Source organism: Cajanus cajan, chromosome 3 (genome assembly GCF_000230855.2).
Source record: "Cajanus cajan strain Asha chromosome 3, NIPB_CcT2T_4, whole genome shotgun sequence".
NCBI lineage: Eukaryota > Viridiplantae > Streptophyta > Magnoliopsida > Fabales > Fabaceae > Cajanus > Cajanus cajan.
This window is the reverse complement of record NC_138519.1, coordinates 3854683-3871924: the sequence shown is the minus strand read 5'-3', so window position 1 is coordinate 3871924 and position 17242 is coordinate 3854683. Positions and strand designations below refer to the sequence as shown.

Sequence of the window (17242 nt, the reverse complement as noted above, 5' to 3'; positions counted from 1 at the left end):
GCTTTCATCTTTTAACTTGTGTTTCTTTTGCTTAGTGTATAATGTATACACCTCTTACAACTACTCATAAATAATATAAAGAAAAATTTTTAATTTGAGACTAAAAATAAATCTATCTAAAGATATATTTAAACAACAAAAAATAAAACACACATAAGTAAATATTATACTTTAAATTTTTTGACAAATGTAACTTGCATTCTAGGATGATTTGGCCATTTTTTTAGAAAAAATTTATAACATCATTCATTGTGATCATATTTTTATATCCTGACTTTGTTATTCATATCTATACAGTATATTTAAGTCTAGATTAAGGCGACAAATCATTAACTTTTATTTTATAATATTTCTTTTAAATATTTCTATTAATATTAATTTTTTCACATAAACTCATTATAAAATAAATAATAGTATTAATATTTGTACTCTCCTTCAACTTGTATGAAATCGTTGTCAAGCTCTTGGACAACTTAAATTTGAAGATTGCTTAGCTCCAACTATAGTAAAAAATATTGGTAATTTTCAATAGCCTAGCATTATGATTCCACCAAGGTACCCCAACATTAATGTGAGTAACCACTCCTCATCTTGAGGTTAAATTCTCCTCCAACATCTAAGTAGATAGGGACTAACTATAGGCAATTGATCTTAAGGAGTTATTTATGATTCTTTTTTTCTTCTTTTTTTTTTTTCTGACACACATTGAATCTTAATTTGACCTCGAGTTTATTTCATGCACGAGATTGAATTCTATATAGGTTAATCTTATATAATCACTCAATTCACTCTCATCAAATTTATTTGTAAGACTTATATTAACTTTAATAATAATAAAGTAAATTACCAATCTCAAAGCAGTTGATAATATTGATAATTTTTAAATACTTAGATAATTGGAGATAAAAAAATAGAATTCAATAATTACATTAAGATATTCTCATGATACGAGTAACATTAACCTTTAACTTAAAATTAGACTATTCCAACATCTAAATAAATAAATAGAACACACATACACATTTAAATGAATCAATTATAAACTATCATTCGATGATATCTGATACTAACTAAAACACTAAAAAAATAAATTAATAACATAGTATATTGAGACTTTTGTAAAAACAAACCAGCAAATCTCAATGCAAAAAATGCATATTTGATTCATTAAACATGTTAACTAATTTTCAATTCATGACTTTGTATATAAAAAAGATTGTATTAAGTGAAGTAAAACCTTTTCTGTAATTTACATATACTTTGTGAGAGATTCATTATCTAATTGGACCATAATAAAAACCAATAAAAAGATAAAAAGGTGAAGACAAATTAGTTGAAGTGATATTTGTGTTTTGCAATTAGAGTAAATGAGTAATGATGTTGTTGGCATTTGAACGACGAACAAGACTGTTGGAAGGTAGAAGATACGAAGGTTGATGTGATGAAAACAACAGGTCCTAATATGGATATTGAGAAACACACAACTCACCAAACCCATCACAATCCAAGTTCTATAATTAACCCACACAACACAACAATGGTAAAACACACGGCGGAATGAGTGCCAAGTGCAAACGGAGGAGCCACGCATAACAACCGTCTTATAATTACTCATCTACCCACTTCTATATATATAAAAAATAAATAAAATAAAAATTCAATTAAAGGTTATGATTAAAAACTATTAATAAAAAATAATAGCTAATACTGTAATTACATACATGCACACTTATAATTATTTTGCTCCTTGGAAGAAATTTCTCACCTTAAGAAAACTAATTAAATCCAGCATTTATGGTTGTCATTGTACCCAAAAGATCATGTATATTATCGGTGGCAACTTCTTTCCTTCTTTCCTTTATTTTTCACCTTTTCAGTTTTGAATGAATTGAAAGTTGTTGGCAACGTTAAGTTTGTGAAAAGGTGAGATGAATCATGATAATTATAATTATCAAGTGCCAAGAACAGTGATTATTAATAATAAAAGAAAAGTTGTCGAGAATAATTCACTTTACGTCTTTATCTTTAGAATGCATGATATGATTGCCTATTTTTCCCGTGTATACACCGAGTAAAGTATGCGTCCCCTTTATAATATAATATTTTGCATTTTCAGTTAATAAACATTGTCCATGATACATATATAGTTGATTTAACCATCCTCACAAATATTTTTGTGAACACTAAATTTCTTTTTATTTGATTAATAGTGTAAAAAAAAATTGCTTCACGTCAAACTAAAAAAATCAATTATATTATAATTTTGTTTAAAACAACTTTTCTATATATACCAATAAAAAATAAATAAAATGAATTGAGTTTCTTCCTAAGATTATAATTAATTTACAAACTCAATTTTTTTAAAACTTCTTATATTTGACTTTTAACAAATATTTAATGCATATATTCATTGGTTGAGTGATTAATTATCTTCTCATTATTGTAAATATCGCTAATATAAAGATTTGTTTGCACACAATATGGATTGAATAAGAAATTTTTTATTAAATAAATTATTTCTATAATATATAAACAACAGTGCCTATCTATTATGTCAATCTATCATGTTAAGTTGATTTTAAATTATGAAAGAAATTTAAATAATTAATTTATTAGCTTGAGAGCATGTTTAATTAGATGTAGTCTAAAAATATTTTTAAGAATTTTTCTACTAGAAAGATTAGGAGTATTTTCAATAGAAAAGTTCTTTTATGCTTATATATCTAAACATGTTCTAAATTTACTTTTGGTTCTATAGTTTTACAAATGTGTCATTTTAGTTCTCTAAATTTTTTTATTACAAATTTGGCTCTTAGAATTTTCAAAATCAAACAATTTGATCCATTATTAATTAACATATTATCTAAAATTAAACATAAAACATTGATGTATCCGTGAGTCGCATGCTATTTAGTAGTTACTTAATCACATTAACTTCCATAAAAGAAACAAATTATTTTTTACTACCTATATTCTGTTTCTTTTTTATTTCTATTAAAATTTATAATCAATTAAAATGATTTCATTTTAATTTTTGAACTACTATTTTCTATACTGATAGGCAATGTGAACACTTGCAACACACACCAACGTTTAATTTTAGATATGTTAATAGTAAACTTACTTGAGTTTGAAAATTAGAAGAATAAATTTGTAATAATTTTTTTTGAAAAAACAAAAATTTGTAAATTTGTTATACTATAGGCAAGAAAAGTGAAATTAAGTCTAACTTAGTTTATTTTCTTAGTCAAACGTAAACTATATATCCTTAGTTTAATATTATTGCAAATTATTAGGGTTCACCGAGGGATTGAAAGTTGAAATAAATCTATAAGAATCTAAATTTGACTCTTATGAAAAATATATCGAGAGGGATTGAAGGTATTTAATTAAAACATATACACATGGCCTACATAATGAGTAGTAGTTGGCTAGTAGCCCTGGATGTATTTGAAGAGAAATGCGAATAATATAATTTTTTAATTGATTAAAATTTAATAAAAATATAAATTTTGATGAGTTCTACATCGTATTTAATATTCTTATCTTTTTATTTTAAAATATCAATACATTCTAATCAATAATAAGTGTGAATGTGTTATTTCTCATGTTTGAATAAGAGAAAGATTTCAAACAATACATATGTATTTATTTATAAAAAAAATCGTCAAATTATTTTAATTTTTATTCTTTAAATAACTAATATTTATATTTATAAATTAGAATAATTATTTTTTACAATAAGTTTGTAAAGACTAAAGACTACTATTATTCAATGAAAATATTTTCGGTTAATTTTATTGGATGAATGCGTTTTTCTGAACTATCATCACATTTTTATTTTATCCTTTGTAAATATTTATATAAAGCATATGATTACAATTTATTAAAAAAAAATTGAAAATCATGAAAATTTTAAAATTGTGGATATTAAAACAAAACCAAAAAAAAAAAATCCCTTGTGGTGGTGTGTGAGTGAAAACAGTAGAGCTATCTCTTTGGATGGTTAAGCAAATGAAATCCACGTGGCATATAATGTACATGTTTGTGTATTTTGGTGAGCCCTACCCTCATTAATTCTTGGCACTTGGATATGGAAATATTATATATATAAATAAAGAAAATGTGATATCAGTAGTCACTTATCTCGATTGGTAGCTACTGAAAATCTCTTTCAAAGACGGGGCCACGTCAACGAAAATCTAAGAGGGACCCACCTACCCAAGAACAATAAGACGTCGTCGTCTCGTCCATCAACTTCCATTGCATTGTATTCCCCCAATAATACACATGCCCATTGCCCATGCATCATCATTTAATCACCATACGTGGCCACCATTTACCTGTAGTACCTGTCGGCACTTAACCTCCACCCTACGATCAAATCACTCCATCAATCAACGACTCCTATGCACAACGCTGCAAACACACGGATTCCACGCTACCGGTGTTCACGTAACCGCTAAAGTCTAAACTATACTCGTGCAATTATGCATCAGTCGGTCATATAATATATATATTATTATTATCTAAAGAATCAAATTAGGCTTACAAGCTACACTTTTTGTTAATTAATTTATTATGTCACCAATTTTAAATTGATTTAACTTGGAGAATACTTGCCTTAATTAAAGAATTATTTACTAAGAATTTAATTATGTGTGATATAGACATATATACTAATATGACAGATGGTACGTGTATGATGGATGATGATGCAGTAATTTCACTATTTATCGGTTTGGATTTCGTGGCACTTTAAATTGGAAGGCACTTCACAGCTTGTTTATCGGAACGTTGCTACAAACGACGTTGTTTTCAGATAAACACGTGACTGTCTATCTATCAACCCAACCAAACTCCGAGCTTATGGCAGACCTCCAGACCAAGGCTGAACCCGGTTCGCTTCCAGCTCCGCCACCGCTGCTTGACGCCGCTGAGAAAAAAGTGGTGGCGGCGCCACCACCGCCTGCTCCGGCAGCGGCAGAGGAATCCAAAGCTCTTGCTGTTGTGGAGAGTGAGAGTGAGTTTTTGCTGTTTCGTGTTTGAATTGTCGAACTTTTGTCTTCTATGAATCATGGGTTGCCGTCAAAATTCAACTTTTACAATTACATCCTTTACATGATAGCTTAGTTGTTTTGTCGTTTGTGTTTTGTTGCGACTTTTTGGTTGATGAGAAAACGTTGGTAAAAGGAAGGAACATAAACAGTGTTTGTAAATTGTCTGACAAGGTCTGTTATCTGGTTTAATTAGTATTTTTACTTGAGTTACTATTTTCTTGATGTACTGCTTTGTGCTTTTTTTTTAATTGCTGTTTGGTTTCCTGGAGAATATAAAACATCCAGCATATGTCTGGTTTTGGTTAGTACTGTAGAGTGTTGAGTGTGATTTTTGTGAATGTTCATTAGTTTCTGAGAAAGCGTTGGGAAATGAAAAGAAAAAGAACTATGGCTCTTGGTTTTTGCACTTTAGTATTGATTTTTTTTTTTTTTTCAATCTGTTATACTTTTTTCTTTCATCAAAGATTTATTTTTATGGGATTCTTTTGATTTTCCATTCTACTGGTTCCTTTGAGAGCGTTTAAGGATCTGAATTGGAAAAACATTTAAGGAAAAAAATTGGTTTTGTTGCTTATAATTCTAATAATTCATTTTCCTTTTTGGCTGACTTATCCAATGACTTTGTTCATGGCTCTATATCAGTGATCTTCTAGACTTACCTTTCAATAATTAGATGTGTATTTTTTATTTTATTTTATTGTCTTCTTAATGGGGTAAGGTAACCTCACTTTATTTTCTGCTTCCAAGTCATTTTTATGTTTATTATAGAAGCCTATATGTTTATCTAGTTTAGGCATCAAGCTAACAGATCTGTATTTATTCATAGTATTCACTGCTTTATTATAATAAATTCTCTTATACATTTCTCAGTAGACTAGCTATGCTAAAGCAATTATTTTTCAACAAAAGCCATTATTTTTATGTGTCTTAATGGACTATCCTCACTTTCTTTTAGGCTTCCAAGTTGGTTCGACCCATTAATTTTTATGCTTATTATAGAAGCATAAATGTTTATCTAGTTAATTGAACTTGTTTAGGCATCAGGATCACGATAACTGAACTGTATTTATAGTATATAACTCTTATTATAATAATTTCTTTTATTATTTCTCACTATACTAGGCTATACTAAAACAATTATTTTTCAACAAAAGCATATTCAATTATTCATCATTTCTTGTTCTATACGTCAATGCACAATTTCTCCCCTGCCCAATAAAGTGATTTTTCATTAGGCCCTCCAAGTTATCATAAAATATTGTCCCCCATGTCGCGATGAAAGGTCTTTTTCCACTTTTGCTAATGATGCTTTGATTAACAAGAAAAGTTATTCTAAATACATTTTTCTTTTCCAGCTGGCTGTCATTAATTTAATGCATATAATAAGTTAGTGCATATCCTAATTAGAATTTGACAATGAAAGCTAGCCTGCATTTTTACCATTGATGCAATTTTACCTCTGTGATCATTGTTTATTTTTTAACCATTTTCTTTTGTTCTACAGAGATACCAGATCCTGTAAAAAAGAAGGCCACAGGTGGATCCCTTGATAGAGGTTAGTGTTAAACTTATCTCATAGTTCAGTTTACATTGTCTTGTTAATATTTGATCTTGATCAAAATATTTACACTTAATATTTTGAGCTTTTTGTTTCATAATACTTAAATTAGTCAATTTGAAATGCACCATCTAGTCTCTAGACACATTGCAAATGTACATTCATGGATTTCTAGCTGACACTTAACTATATTTTTCTTTTTTAACATGAATATGTACTCATGGTGATTTGTGTTAAGAAAACTCTATTTTTCATATCAAATGACTGATATATTTCTATGGTGTATAGATATTGCTCTTGCTGAAATAGAGAAAGAGAAAAGGTTGTCTAATGTGAAGGCATGGGAAGAAAGTGAAAAATCCAAAGCTGAGAATAAGTACGTCTTTATTTTAATTTCATTTTTTCACTTTGTCATTCTAGGCATAAAAGTAAGTTACATTGCAAAAATAACCCTCACTAGAAAATAGACAATCTATCAAGTAAGTTCCATGTTGATATGGTTTGCATGACACATAAATCTTCCAAGTCCAAGTCCAAGTTCAAGTCCAAACACTTCATAAGTTCAAATGCTTCAAGATCAGATGAGGCTTACCAAAAACTAAATAAATAATAAGATGTTATGGAAGGAATATTTTTACAAATTTAAAATGTCATTTGATTTTTCTTTTATTGTATGTCTTTATGTAAAGTTTTCCCTTAAGAAATTGTTGTGTTCTTTTAACAGAGCCCAAAAGCAGCTCTCTGCTGTTGGTGCTTGGGAAAACAGCAAGAAAGCAGCTCTTGAAGCTCAGCTGAGAAAAATTGAGGTAATACTTGTCGTTCAGTTATTGGATAACACAGCGACTTTGTTTCTAATATTCAAGATATCATGATGTTTGTTTGCATTGCACATCCTTTTTAAAGCTCTTATTCTAACCAACATAATCAAGATAAGACAAAAAAAAGAGTAAGAATTTATGTTGTCTTTCGTTACATGGGATGATATAGAGTGAGTTTTTTATCCAACAAATTATCCTTTTCCTTCACTCTTGTGTCACATTTAACAGACAGGTGGAACCTTTATCCAATTACTGTCTTGCTTTTGTCAAAATGGAATCAAATACCTAAGCATCCCTAATTGAATCCATCTTCTTAAAGATTAATGCTTTTATCAATGAAATAAGCCACTACAGTCTGTAATGTACTAAAGCTAATACTTTTTTATAGATAGAATTTGGTGGCCATATCCATGTAAGGTGAGCTATCTCTTTCTATCATATGGTGTATCAAAAAACTCCAAATTTGACAACAGAAATTAAACATGGCTTCTCCTCGGAGCGACCCTCTTTTCTTAACACAAACATTGGACATCAAAAGTTCTCTCTTTTCCTTTGGAGTGTATTTTTGAGAGAAAAAAATAAATGACATGGAAATAATGATGATATATACATTGTCAATTTCTTTACGAGTTTAATTTTGATATAGCTGGTCAGTTTAAATTTTTTTACATTATTAAACAATTTAAAAATATTCTAAATATCACTGAAGTAATTATTATAAAAGTTAGTAATTTTTTTACATGATGATATGATAGTGCAAAAATTCTTTACAGCGATGAGTATGTTGTAATTAAATTCATTATATCAAATAATAGAATTGAACTTAAAAAATATACTGTGAAGAAGATTTAAGAACAGATTTTACTGTTACATGTATATTGAATGAAGTAGGTTGAGAATGACATAAACATTTGTGTTACATTAAACTTTTGCAGGAACAACTAGAGAAAAAGAAAGCTGAATATGGTGAAAAAATGAAGAACAAAATAGCCTTAGTTCACAAGCAAGCAGAGGAGAAGAGAGCAATGGTTGAAGCCAAGCGTGGTGAAGAAATTCTCAAGGCAGAGGAAACGGCTGCAAAATACCGTGCAACTGGAACCACTCCAAAGAAGGCCTTTGGATGCTTTTAATTTTCATTATTATTTTTATGCTTTTGTGTCTCATTTCATAGCAGTAATTAAATTTTGTCTATATATTTTTTTTCTTGTCTGTTTTAAAATGTTGTTTATGTGTGTACCAAATGGAAAGGGGAACATTATTATCAAGTTTGTCACATACAGGAAAGCCTCTAGATCTTTTTGCTACGATCAAGTTTTCCTTGTTTTTTCATTTATTTTTCTCTCAACGAAATCATTATGATCATCGAGCAATAGATTTGTTTCCGTTATTAAGATTTTTTTTCCTCTTTTAAGGAAGATGATAACGGTTTAATATTCTTGATTACAAACTAATTAACGAGGCTAGTAGATGATTTAGAATGAGTTTAAATGAAGGATTTTAATGAAGAAATTTAATTTTTGTTTTAAGAATTTCAAATGTTTTGGATAAAATATTTTGTTTGGATGAAGAATTTTGTAAATAATTTAAAATTTGAATATTTTTGAAATTCTTTAAAATTGTATAATTTCAAATTTTTTCATAAAAAAGTAAATTGTTGAATTTTTCTTACATTCCTCTCTTCTCTTTTAAAATTAACATACAAATTATTTTTTTTCTAATTGTTGAATATTCAAAATTATTTTTTAAATTGTTTAATATTTAAAAATAGAATATTATTTAATTTTATAAAATTTAATCTTCACATGTATATATATATATATATTTTAAATTAATTTTACTCATAGTGATAATCAAATTTTCTTATCCAAATTAAAAATATAAATTGACTTATTCAAATAAAATACTTAAAAAATAATAAAAATTAAAATTAAAATAATTTAAATTCTAAAAATTTCAAATTCTTTAAATTTTTAAAACTTTTCATCCAAACATATCATGAGGCATATATCAATTTTGAAGTGTTTTTGCTTCATATTAGTTACAGATAAAAGAAAATGAACAAATCAAAAGCATATAAACTAGACTATTTAGAGACAGTTTTCTTTGTGTTTTTAGGGTTTAGGGTCTGGATATCATGGGCCAAATATATTTGATCGGACCATGAGTTACATGTAGTCCAAAAATAATGTTTTTTATTTTCTATTTTTGGTGTCAAAATAATGTGCTTTATAAATCGAAAGCGGCGTAACAAAAGTGGATGTACATACATTTTTTGAAAATAAATCTGCTCAAGATATGGTATCAATACTCGATATGATAATGGGCTATACTTTTCAAAAACCCAAAATGAGTCTATCAGGATAAGTTTCCAAAAACTCATTAGGAGTAATAATAATATGCATATGATACCAAGTTAAAACTTCTTTTACTCGCACATATAAATGTTAAAATTATATATGAAAATTTAGTTAAAAAATAAAATTACATTTACTAAAAGTTAAAAGTCTAATAATGGTTAGGTTTGAAAAACAATAATTTACACACTAATAGTGGGAAAAAAATTATGTCGTCATCCGATCAAAGTATATGGCATGTATAATGAATTTGTTGATGTTTATAAAAATTACTTAAAAGTCATACACATGCTATGATATGTGATTATTTCACAGCGCAAGTACGTATGTGAAGATTAATGTTGAATAATTATTATATTAAGCTAATTACTAGTTCATCTTCTCATATAACGTCTAGAAAATAGTAGCCAAAAAGTAAATGGTAGAATATGAACATGATTGAGCACTAAAGGGTGGTTGGTGCAAACAAGACATGGCTCATTCCAAGAAGCTCATGTCATTGTTTATGGGAAAGTCTAACAAGAGCTGTAATGAAGTGTCAGATGAGTCTTCCAGTTCACTAGAGCATGAAGAATCCAAATCTTCTTTCACAATGCTTGATGATGCAACATGGTTGGAAGTAGTGGTGGCTGAAACTGAAACTGAGCCACATTTGTTGGAATAGGACCCTACAGAAATGGGACTCTGAGAACTACTTTTGTTGTTATTATCTGATTTGTGCACACCTCGGAAAGATTCTCCAACTTCAGAGTTCCAGATTCGGAGAAAATAGTCAGAGTCAGGTTTGGACCCAAAGGAGGATGATTCCCTTGAGAGCCTGGCCTCTGCTTCAAGCCTTGCACTCTCCCATTGGGCCATGTGGCGGGTTGAAGTGGAGGATCCATGGGCCTTGTCGTTTGGGTTACGTGAAGAGCCCAGTGGCTGGTGGGTTTGTGGGTCCAGGCCCATGCAAATGAGACGTTTCTTCAAGTGGGTGTTCCATAAGTTTTTTATCTCATTGTCTGTTCTGCCTGGTAGCTGAGAGGCTATTGCAGCCCACCTGTGAATTCATTCATTTGTTAAATAATGTTACAATACTTTTCTTGAAAAAGGACAAAACTTAGTATATTGAAAATGTTGTTACTTAATCTCAATAATATAAATTGACATTTAATAAAATATTTTATTATGTATATTACTGAAGTAAAACTCTAATTTTAATGAGAGAGCAATATATATATTTTATTACATGTAAATTTCATCCTAATGACTCAGAGGATACAATATGTATTTCGTTGGTTCAAGAAATAAATGGGTTCTAAAGATAGTGGAATTAGAACTTAGAAGTATACAACATTGTCCATCGTATAGTCTCTGATTGGTAGAAGTTACATCTAAAGTTTCTAAAAGTGTATTTTGTCAATCAAATTAAGTTTTAAGGATCAATTTGACTAATCAAATGCGCATTTAATAAAGAGAAAATTTGATGCAAAGACTTTAGGTGTAATTTAAATCATTCGGGTTTTAACATGATGAAGACTATATGCTTTATTCAAATGACAATTTTTTGGTTTCAAAACACTCCGACAATCTTAATAATCAGACGAAAAATTATCATTTGCTTCTACGTTGTTTGTTTTTATATACATCAGTAGGAGATTTAAATCCTTTGGAATAGCTACACCATGTATCTCTCTCTTATCAAGTGGGTCCCGCTTTAATTCAATGTATTGGTTTCTTCCCGTTTCTCACCACATAGTACAGCTACCGTGGTAAAACTAGCTAGAACAATAGGGCATTCTAAATACCACGTATATCAAAACTTTTAATTCTGAAATGTATATGTCATTAATTGAGATATAAACTCAACATCATAAATACTAAAAAGACAAAACTTAAATATGGTTACATAAAGTTTTGTTTGATAGTCGCAAGCCAAGAACTATATTCTCTAATGAAGCAAGTATATGTTAAAAGCAAACACAATTAGGAATTGAAATCGATATTATATTGTGATGCAAGATTTTCATGTAACTAAATTATGTTGATTTTTTTTTTTTTTTTTGGTCTCTATAGCTCACTTAGTGAACATTAAAGTTATGTTGAAATTTTGCCTCTCATAGTCAAAAGTACCTATTTCCAAGGATACCATGAAGCTGTATGATTAGTTTTTCTTCCTCAAGTGTAAAAGGACCACGTTTAATATCTGGTCTGAGGTAGTTTGTCCATCTCAGCCGACAACTCTTTCCACAACGGAGAAGACCTATAAGGAGAGTTAAATGGCAAGTAATATGGCAAATTATTCTTTTGCTTCCAAGAAAATACAAAAACCAAAATGTTCATGTGAAGAAAAATCTTCAAATGGATGAGCGATTTGCATCTTGGTTACCTTATGCATAACTAACCTAATAATGGAGGCCAAGTTTTCGGTTGAAAACACAAAAGGAACCAGAGAAAATCAACAGAAAAACATGATATTAGGAAACAAAAGGGCTAGGTTATGAATGTATAATCTACAACCAAACTTAACTTGAGTACATATTTCAATCATATTCAATGGTTAAAAAACATTTATATTAAAGTTTAAGATAAAGGGACACTTTCTCTTGCTTTTCAACCCATTATTGTTCTATTAACTTGATGGATTAACTAAAGATCTTTAGGGTCATGTACCAAAATAAATAAATAAAGATCTTTGGTCATGGACGAAAATAAATAAATAAATATCTTTATTAGGGGACCCAAAAATCATTCAGACATTTATTAACAAGCCTTATAGCCGATCGATCGATTTAAAACAGAAGCTCCTCTAACTAATGCCATGCTTAGTTTCACACTTTGGATGTGATTTTTATAAGCTAATAGTTATTCTATTTACATTTAAACGTGATTTCTTCGTTCTCAACAAGTTTTCAATCAAACTATAAAGCTGCAAATTTGTCGACTAAATAAAAAAAAACAACAACAACAACAACTTTAAGGTACATGCTTCATAATGGAAAGGTACTTCCAAAGCAGCTTCTTTCATTGCTTTCCGAGTGTAACAAAACGAGGGAAACTTTTGTTTCCAAGAGAGAAAAGTGATTGTTGAAGTACAATTTCAAAACATGACCACAAAAACAAAGATCCCAAGCAAGAAAAAACTATAGGAAAAAAAAGGCATAAAAACCTGCTAACTTAGGAAGAGAACGCCAACTTCCATGACCACCATTCTTTTTTATATAATTGACAAGAATCTCATCCTCTTCAGCTGTCCAAGGACCTTTCTTCAACCCCATCTTCTCACAACAAGGTGTTCTTCCCATCCTTACCTAAGTGAAAAATCACATTTCATAAATCAAACACATAAAAATTTATTAATTTAAAAAAAAAAAAATAAAAAAAAAAAAGTTTGCACACTTTCAAGTGAGTAGTCTCGTGTACGTTGGCAAGACTTGAAGGCTGGGAGAGGGTATTGTGACATAAATTGGAAAGGGATTTACTGGTGAAAGAAAAATGTGTGTGATCTTTATGGCTATTTGAGGAGAGAGTATTTAATGTTACAGAGCTTGCAAGGACTATAGGCGAGTTTCCAGCAATAAATGCGTTCAGAAGTTGAATCATCGTTGAGAGACTTCCACGAACATTGTGTGTGCATTTATTTTTCTTTTCTTTTATTACATATCTCACCGATAATGTTGTGGGAGAATCTTTTACTCCTGCCATGCCTCGCGGATAACAGTTCATGCTTAATATATATACCGGACCAATTTATTTACTTCGATAACAATTTTTTTTTGTTAGTGTTATTTCATACAATATTTCATATTTTATATTAATTTTTAATAATTCAATTATTGAATTAAGAGTTTTTAATAAATTGTTAAATTTATAAAATTTTATAAAATTAAAAAATTATATTATGCTTCATTATATATATTAAAATTAACATATAATATTTTTTTTAAGAATATGAATTTATTTGATTTAATGTCTCATAATGTCAAATAGTTTTTAAATTTTATATACTTGATCTATTCATTAAAAAAATTTAATTCAACGATTGAATTATTAAAATTCAATGTAGAGTATGAATTATTAAATGAAATAACTCTAAAAAGACTTAAGAAGTGTTTGATATGTAAAATATTTTTACTTTTTCAAAAATCTTAAATCAAGAATCTTGTTTTTCCATGTTTGGTAGTTATTTAAAAAAATCTCATAAATATAATTTTCTGAGAATCATTTTTATCCTACTTTCTCATAAAGACATTCTTACGAGGGAGGTGAGAATTCAACTTCTTAAAATTAAGGGAAAAATTTTATGTATATAAAAAGACTACGGTATCCTTTTATAAAACAAAAAATATTTTTTTCTCATCATCTTTCTAGTTCTCTTTCTTGCTTTTACTCTTACTCTCACTCTCCTCTCTTTTTCTCTCTTCCTTTCTCTATGTCTTTGAGTCTCTCAAGCTCTTCCTCTCCATCTCCCTCTTTCTTCTTTTATTTCTCTTTCTCCCTTTTCGTCTTTCTCACTCTTATTCCCCTTCTCTCCCTCTCTCCCTCTCTCCCTCTCTGTCTCTCTCCCTCTCACTCTCCAGTCTCATCCTCTCATCTCTCACTCCCTCTCATATCTTTATTTTTCTTTCTTGTATCTATTATTTATTGACCTTATCAATTTCAATAATATTATTAAAGTATTTTGTTTCTATATTTTAATGGTATTTATTAATTTTTTTTAATTTGAATGAAATGAAATAATATATTTTTATTCTTCTTAATTATAATGTAGTATTTTCTTTTTTTTTATTCTTTTTGATGAATTCTATATTTAAATGATTTTAATAAACTTTCAACTTTTAAAAATAATTTAATATCATATTTATAATAAGATTTGAATAAATAAATATATATAATAAAATTATTTTAATAAAAGAAATTTTTGTAAAAAAAATTATATATCCAAGAATATACTCTTATAATCAAACATATAAATCTTTAAATTATGAGAATCCTATATGAATATTCAAAAATGTTTATGAGTAACCAAACAGATTTTAACTATTATCAAGAATCATGATTCCCAGAATTTGTAATTCTTAGGAATCATGATTTCTGGGTATGAAAAAATTTCTCTCCTATCAAATGTTCTAGGATTTGTAATTTTCAATACTCATGATTTCTAGATATGAAAAATTTTCTCCCCTATCAAACGTTCCCTTACAGTAAATGGATCTTTCTCCTAGGGATGAGAATAGGCTAAGCTAGACCTTGAACATATAGGATTTATTCTAAGAAATTAAAACTTAAGGCTGACCTATTATCTATTAAAGATTTTTTTATAGGTTTGGCCAACCTTTTTAAAGTCTAATCTAACATATTAGTCTATTTTATATTAATAATGTTAATTAAACTAATAAACTTAATTTTTAAAAAGACAACAAATTTATTTCCAAATATGTCAATTAGGGTTATTTTTTAATTTTCTTGATAAAATATAATATAATTTACTATGATGAAAGAGGGTAATCTTATTTAAATAATATATTTATATTAATTATTTATTATATTATATAGATAAATAAACTAACATATTAGGTATAATAGACTTTTTTATAAGTCTAAATCCAACCTTTTTAAATAAATAAGTTTTTTTTTAAGTTTAAACCTGACATTTTTATTAAATAGGCTATATTAGACCATGTTTTAAAGAGGTCAGGCCACAAATCCATGTTTAAGACCTAACTTATTCTTGTATCTCTCTTTCTCTCTATCTCTCTCTCTCTCTCTCTCTCTCTCTCTATATATATATATATATATATATATATATATATATATATAGGGATTCGTTTACTTCATAAATAAGTCTACCTAAATCCTAAATTCTACCAAGACTTACTATGTTCAATAACCTATGTTCTACATCAAATTTCAACGATCTAATCGTTAAATTTAAAGTTCTTAATGCATAGATCAAATATGAAAATTTTTAAAAAAATTTAAAATCATTTGATACTTCATTTCATTAATTCAAATCATCATATAAAATGATTTTATGATTATCCGTCAATTTGAATTAATGAAATGAAGTATTAAATGATTTTCAAATTTTCTAAAAATTTGCAGACTGTAACACCCTGAATTTTCTTGTTGATTATTATTTATTAATTAAAGGGGTTTTAAAGAGGTTTGTATTAATTTAAAATTATTTATGAAATTTTTATAAATTATATTTTTTAGGCTGGAACGGGCTGTTCCAAAAGTGGAACGGACCGTTCCAGATAATGAAAATAAGTTGTTTTTGAGGGACTAGAACGGGCCGTTCCAAAAGTGGAACAGGTCGTTCCAAAGAAGAAAATTACTCATTTTTGTATTTCCAGAACGGGCCGTTCCCAAAGGGAAACGGGCCGTTCCAAGGTTATGAAATTGCCTAAAGACCTTAGTTGGAAACGGGCCGTTCCAACTATGGTCAATCAGTGTTAACGTGAACTTCAGAACGGGCCATTCTGCTTTTTGAAACGGGCCGTTCCAATTTTTGAACGGGCCGTTCCAGTTACTAAATTTGCCTATGTTCGAAGGATCCGGAACGGGCCGTTCCGAATCCAATACGGGTCGTTCCGGGGACCCCAGGATGCCTATAAATAGGGGCAATGGGGGGTGGAAATTTTATACTAAGTGAGAAGGTGAAATCTTAGAGAGAGAAAGAGGAGAGAGAGATAGAGAGAGAGAAAGAAAGAAAGAAAGAAAGAGAGGGAAGGAAAGAGGGAATCCAGAGGAGGAGGCTCTGCCCAAGTTTCAACTCCGCCCAGGTAAGGGGGGAGTGAGAAACCTCGCTCAGGGGTGTGGGGATAATTGTTGGATAGTTTGTTTGTCGGATTGGCCCCCAATCCGTTGCCGTTGTTCTGTCTTATTTTCTGTTTGCTCTATTTTATTTCTTGTTGAAATTAATAAATGATTATGTAATCTCAATCTCTTACTGTTGTTCTGTCTGATTTTCTATTTACTTTACCTTGTTCTTTGTTGAAGGTGTCGTTATTCTGTTTGATTTTCTATTTACTCTACTTTGCTCTTTGTTGAAGGTGTCGTTGTTCTGTTTGATTTTCTATTTACTCTACTTTGTTCTTTGTTAAAAAGTAATAAATGAATATGGAATTAATGCTAAAATAAATAAGTTTTAATATGAAAAAGAATGTTCTCTGAGAATTCCTGTGCGGACTTTATGAGGAGTATTGATGACGTGACCATGTGAAATATGGACAAATGACATGAGACCTAAGAATGGACTATTGAGACAAACTATGATTATGAGACTATGACAAATGAGGACATGATGTACTAAATGAAATTCTGTAATAAGTTAAATGTTGAGTTAATGAAATAATGAATATGTGACATGCATCATATGCATATATTACTCCAGGTGTGCCGCTGAGGCCGCATACCAGTGATGTAACTTGCTAACGAGGTGTACCTTAGGGTCACCAGTGATGTAAC

The 17242-nt window shown here is 29.1% G+C and overlaps 2 protein-coding genes across 2 annotated transcripts; one reads left to right on the top strand and one right to left on the bottom strand.

Moving 5' to 3' along the window:
• The first annotated feature begins 4721 nt into the window (after window positions 1-4721).
• On the top strand, window positions 4722-8740 carry LOC109813390 (remorin). The gene is made up of 5 exons (XM_020377568.3): window positions 4722-5023; window positions 6565-6615; window positions 6907-6994; window positions 7343-7424; window positions 8372-8740. Exons 1-5 carry the CDS (start codon window positions 4870-4872, stop codon window positions 8564-8566), a joined length of 570 nt encoding a protein of 189 aa, XP_020233157.1. The 5' UTR covers window positions 4722-4869; the 3' UTR covers window positions 8567-8740.
• A 1290-nt stretch (window positions 8741-10030) lies between these two features.
• On the bottom strand, window positions 10031-13423 carry LOC109813389 (transcription factor MYB17). The gene is made up of 4 exons (XM_020377566.3): window positions 13169-13423; window positions 12939-13080; window positions 11903-12032; window positions 10031-10829 (listed from the first exon to the last, which is right to left on the bottom strand). The coding sequence occupies exons 1-4, from the start codon at window positions 13370-13372 to the stop codon at window positions 10268-10270; spliced, it is 1038 nt and encodes a 345-aa protein (XP_020233155.2). The 5' UTR covers window positions 13373-13423; the 3' UTR covers window positions 10031-10267.
• Between the last annotated feature and the right edge of the window lie 3819 nt (window positions 13424-17242).

Coding starts and splice junctions, on each gene's coding strand:
- LOC109813390 (XM_020377568.3), top strand. CDS start 4,870: ATGGCAGACCTCCAGACCAAGGCTGAACCCGGTTCGCTTCCAGCTCCG. Junction 6,616..6,906: donor AGGTGGATCCCTTGATAGAG/GTTAGTGTTAAA, acceptor TATGGTGTATAG/ATATTGCTCTTGCTGAAATA. Junction 7,425..8,371: donor CTCAGCTGAGAAAAATTGAG/GTAATACTTGTC, acceptor AAACTTTTGCAG/GAACAACTAGAGAAAAAGAA.
- LOC109813389 (XM_020377566.3), bottom strand. CDS start 13,372: ATGATTCAACTTCTGAACGCATTTATTGCTGGAAACTCGCCTATAGTC. Junction 13,081..13,168: donor ACGAGACTACTCACTTGAAA/GTGTGCAAACTT, acceptor TTTTTCACTTAG/GTAAGGATGGGAAGAACACC. Junction 10,830..11,902: donor CATGGTATCCTTGGAAATAG/GTACTTTTGACT, acceptor ATGAATTCACAG/GTGGGCTGCAATAGCCTCTC.